General features: G+C 32.7%; 1 protein-coding gene across 1 annotated transcript in view; it reads right to left on the bottom strand.

Annotated features, from left to right (window-relative positions):
• LOC106475077 (protein dachsous-like) overlaps positions 1 to 3,918 on the bottom strand; it is a gene marked incomplete at both ends in the record, with an annotated part of 35,833 nt that overhangs the window by 7,943 nt on the left and 23,972 nt on the right. Inside the window, 3 exons of the mRNA XM_013935771.1 lie at positions 452 to 546; positions 2,292 to 2,573; positions 3,318 to 3,567. Of these exons, the coding sequence (XP_013791225.1) occupies positions 452 to 546; positions 2,292 to 2,573; positions 3,318 to 3,567 (627 nt within the window). The remainder of the gene's footprint in view (positions 1 to 451; positions 547 to 2,291; positions 2,574 to 3,317; positions 3,568 to 3,918) is intronic.

Below are 3,918 nucleotides of genomic sequence, written 5' to 3'. Positions count from 1 at the left end.
GTCACGTTGTGACCGTCTTATATATATACAAGACTAACACATATCTAGTAAATGCTAGGGCATTCTTGAAGGAACAGGATATTTCTAGAAAGCGTGGCGTGACCTCGCTGACGCAACAGTACATAACAAATTTACTAAGTACAAATAAACTAAGGTTTGGTTTTATTTCATCTTTATTCAAAGCAGTTTCTACGGAAATGAATTTCGGAAAATCCTCCCGGTATTTTTTTTTGTTAATTAAACTTTCCTAGCGCTTTACGAGTCGAATAAATAATTAAAACTTTCCTGGTGTTTTAGAGATACAGGAAACATTCTGTTATGATTGAACTTTCAAAGAACGAATTCTATTCTCTACGCAGAACTTAGTAAAATAAACCAGTTATCATTATTGTTTAAAAACGTCAAAAGCAAAGCTTAAACCTAAATATAACACCAACAAAAAACATGATACCGTGACTGAAAACACGTAATTGAACTGGGTTTCCCGGTCAATAATTCCTTTAGCGAAGAGCTCTCCTGTATGGACATCAACCATGAACGGGAAGCCTAACAACAAATGTTATTAATTCAGTGTTAATATTTTCTTATTGTTGAAACAAAATTGATAAAAGATTTTATGCAACAAATGTTTTTTTCTGGATTAAAACAAGACACCTAATGTTTTAATTTTTAAATCATGCACATTTGTTTTAGAAAAAACAATTACCTCAATTTCTAAAGAAAATGTTTCCTTAGCCTATAAAATAATCCCAAAAACTAATATTTGTGATTCTAAACAATTGCCCAATCTCATCCAATCCGCTACTAAATTTAAAACGCCTGATTTAACGCAGGTAAATGTAAAACAAAGTATTTTTCGGATGTGAAAGATAAACATATATTGTCATATTTTATATTTCATAGAACTATGATGCGATCAAAATTATTTTACTGCATTCAACAATAGTTTTATTTAAGAAATTCACTGGTTCAAGTTCAACAATAGTTTTATTTAAGAAATTCACTGGTTCAAGTTCAACAATAGTTTTATTTAAGAAATTCACTGGTTCAAGTTCAACAATAGTTTTATTTAAGAAATTCACTGGTTCAAGTTCAACAATAGTTTTATTTAAGAAATTCACTGGTTCAAGTTCAACAATAGTTTTATTTAAGAACTCCACTGTTTGAAAATTCAACAGTGGTTTTATTTAAGAACTCCACTGCTTTAAAATTCAACAGTGGTTTTATTTAAGAACTTTATGTATTCAAAATCAAAAACAATTTTATTCAAGAACCTCACGGGTTCAAATTCAACAATGGTATTAATAATTTCTTCACTTTCTCAAAATTCAACAATTGTTTTACTCAAGACCTAGTTCACTGTCTCAAAATTTAACAATTGTTTTACTCAAGACCTATTTCACTGTCTCAAAATTCAACAATTGTTTTACTCAAGACCTATTTCACTGTCTTAAAATTCAACAATTGTTTTACTCAAGACCTACTTCACTGTCTCAAAATTCAACAACTGTTTTACTCAAGACCTAGTTCACTGTCTCAAAATTCAACAATTGTTTTACTCAAGACCTATTTCACTGTCTTAAAATTCAACAATTGTTTTACTCAAGAACTACTTCACTGTCTCAAAATTCAACAACTGTTTTACTCAAAACCCACTTCACTGTTTCAAAACTCAACAACTGTTTCACTCAAGACCTTTTTCGCTGTCTTAAAATTCAACATTAAAACTATTGTTGAATTTGTGAAGAATGTCTTGAGTCAAAACTACTCAAGACCGCCTTCAAAGTCGCTAAAATTAACGACCCTTATTTAAAGATTATTTCACAGTAGTTTCCACAGCTTTACTAGTAATTCATTTATTTCATAAACAAGCTGGTACCATTTTTGACCTGTTTCACTGCCACTCCGTGATTTTTCAACAACAGATTTATTCAAAGCTATTAAACTGCCATTCCTAAAATCTGACAACACACTTTCGTTAGTCATTACAACAATGTCTTCCCCAAGATCGAAAAAGTGTTTTATACAAGCAAGAACTGTATTATTACTCGTTGCTGAGTTTCTATGATGGTTGAAGTATCCGAAGAATCATCCATTTTATATGACAAGGCAAAAGCAAAGTTATAGATATACATTGTGTTATTTAATAATGAATGCCTTCACTATTTATCCAATTATTTATTTAGGCTTAAATGTAGTATCCAGACGAAGTGTGCTATGTAAAGACAACAGAAAACACAGTAATAATATATTAAAGGTTTGTTTTTGTAAAACTACAGGGAATTACTTACCTTCATCAAACGTCATCAACAGATTGTAATCCACAAGCCCGTTTTTTCCCGTGTCCTCGTCCACAGCGTGTAGCACTCCAAGTTTCCACCTCTGATCTCGATAATCTCCTTCCAGTATACTAAAAGTGTATTCAGATTTGACAAACGTTGGTCGATGATCATTCACGTCAGTAACGCTGATGTTAACATACGTAGATCTTCCTAATCCTTTACCATCAACAGCACTAATATTCAGCAAGTAGAAGGTTTCGGGAATTAAGATTCCAACAACATAGATTTCCCCTGGAACGAGATGAAGTGGGAATATAGCAAGCCTAACTTATAAGTCTTCAGACTTATCGCTGAGCTACTGGTGCGGGGTGTAAAAGTAACTTGTAAATGAATGAAGATAGTTATATAAAAAGTCATAACGGGTAACTCGCCGTTAACGACATTTTCTGCCGTAAATCCAATAATATCTCAAGAGGTTATTGTAAACTTAGAAGCTTAAGCAAGTCCTAAATCCACACACACACAAAGCAAACAATGTAAAATAATCTTTGTAATTGTCTTTGTTACTCACAACATTTTGAAAAAAAAAAAACAAATTTAATTTTAAAAACGGCGGTTGGTGTTTTTGAATAAACGTGGCATATACATCTTTCGTGTGAATTAAGACTTTAAGGTTCCACATCTCTCAACCTTCACGAACCAGACAAAGTTACAAGGTTTAAAATGCTCGATGACATAAACTATCGATTTATGATAGATAACTGTTTTTTCCGTAGTGATTTCCTTGTTTTTACCTGTTACCGTGGTGATTTCCTTGTTTTTACCTGTTACCGTGGTGATTTTCCTTGTTTTTACCTGTTACCGTGGTGATTTCCTTGTTTTTACCTGTTACCGTGGTGATTTCCTTGTTTTTACCTGTTACCGTAGTGATTTCCTTGTTTTTACCCGTTACCGTAGTGATTTCCTTGTTTTTACCTGTTACCGTAGTGATTTCCTTGTTTTTACCCGTTACCGTAGTGATTTCCTTGTTTTTACCTGTTATTCGATCTATTCTGATCTCATTCCTTCCACCAGCTGTGATAATATATTCTACTTTTGAGTTGATCCCTTCAGCATCACTGTCCACAGCACTGACTTGTACCACTTTCGACCCTGGACTGGCGGTTTCCGGAAGTTTAACCAGAAGTGGACCATGCTGGAATTGAGGAGCATTGTCGTTCTCGTCTTCAACTGTGATCGTCAGGAAAGTTGAGGAGCTCAAGTTTCCAAAGTCTGTAGCAATGACCTTTACCATTGAATAAAAACAACAACAAAAAAACAAGATAAAATTGGTGTAAATTAATTTATGGAATTTGAATGTTAGAAAAAGAAAAACAAATGTAAATGCTATTTAAAATATTAAGAAATGCATACAGCTTTAGCCTCAAAGTATGAACACAATAAATAAATAAATAAAGACTTTTAGTAGATATTTAAACATTAACTGGTGTGAACTTGGTTTTAGCAGATATTTAAACATTAACTGGTGTGAACTTGGTTTTAGCAGATATTTAAACACCAACTGGTGTGAACTTGGTTTCAGCAGATATTTAAACACCAACTGGTGTGAACTTGGTTTCAGCAGATATTTAAACAC

This window comes from Limulus polyphemus, unplaced genomic scaffold (genome assembly GCF_000517525.1).
Source record: "Limulus polyphemus unplaced genomic scaffold, Limulus_polyphemus-2.1.2 Scaffold8055, whole genome shotgun sequence".
Taxonomy (NCBI): domain Eukaryota; kingdom Metazoa; phylum Arthropoda; class Merostomata; order Xiphosura; family Limulidae; genus Limulus; species Limulus polyphemus.
Note: the sequence above shows the minus strand (reverse complement) of the source record. Positions and strands in the feature narration are given on the sequence as shown.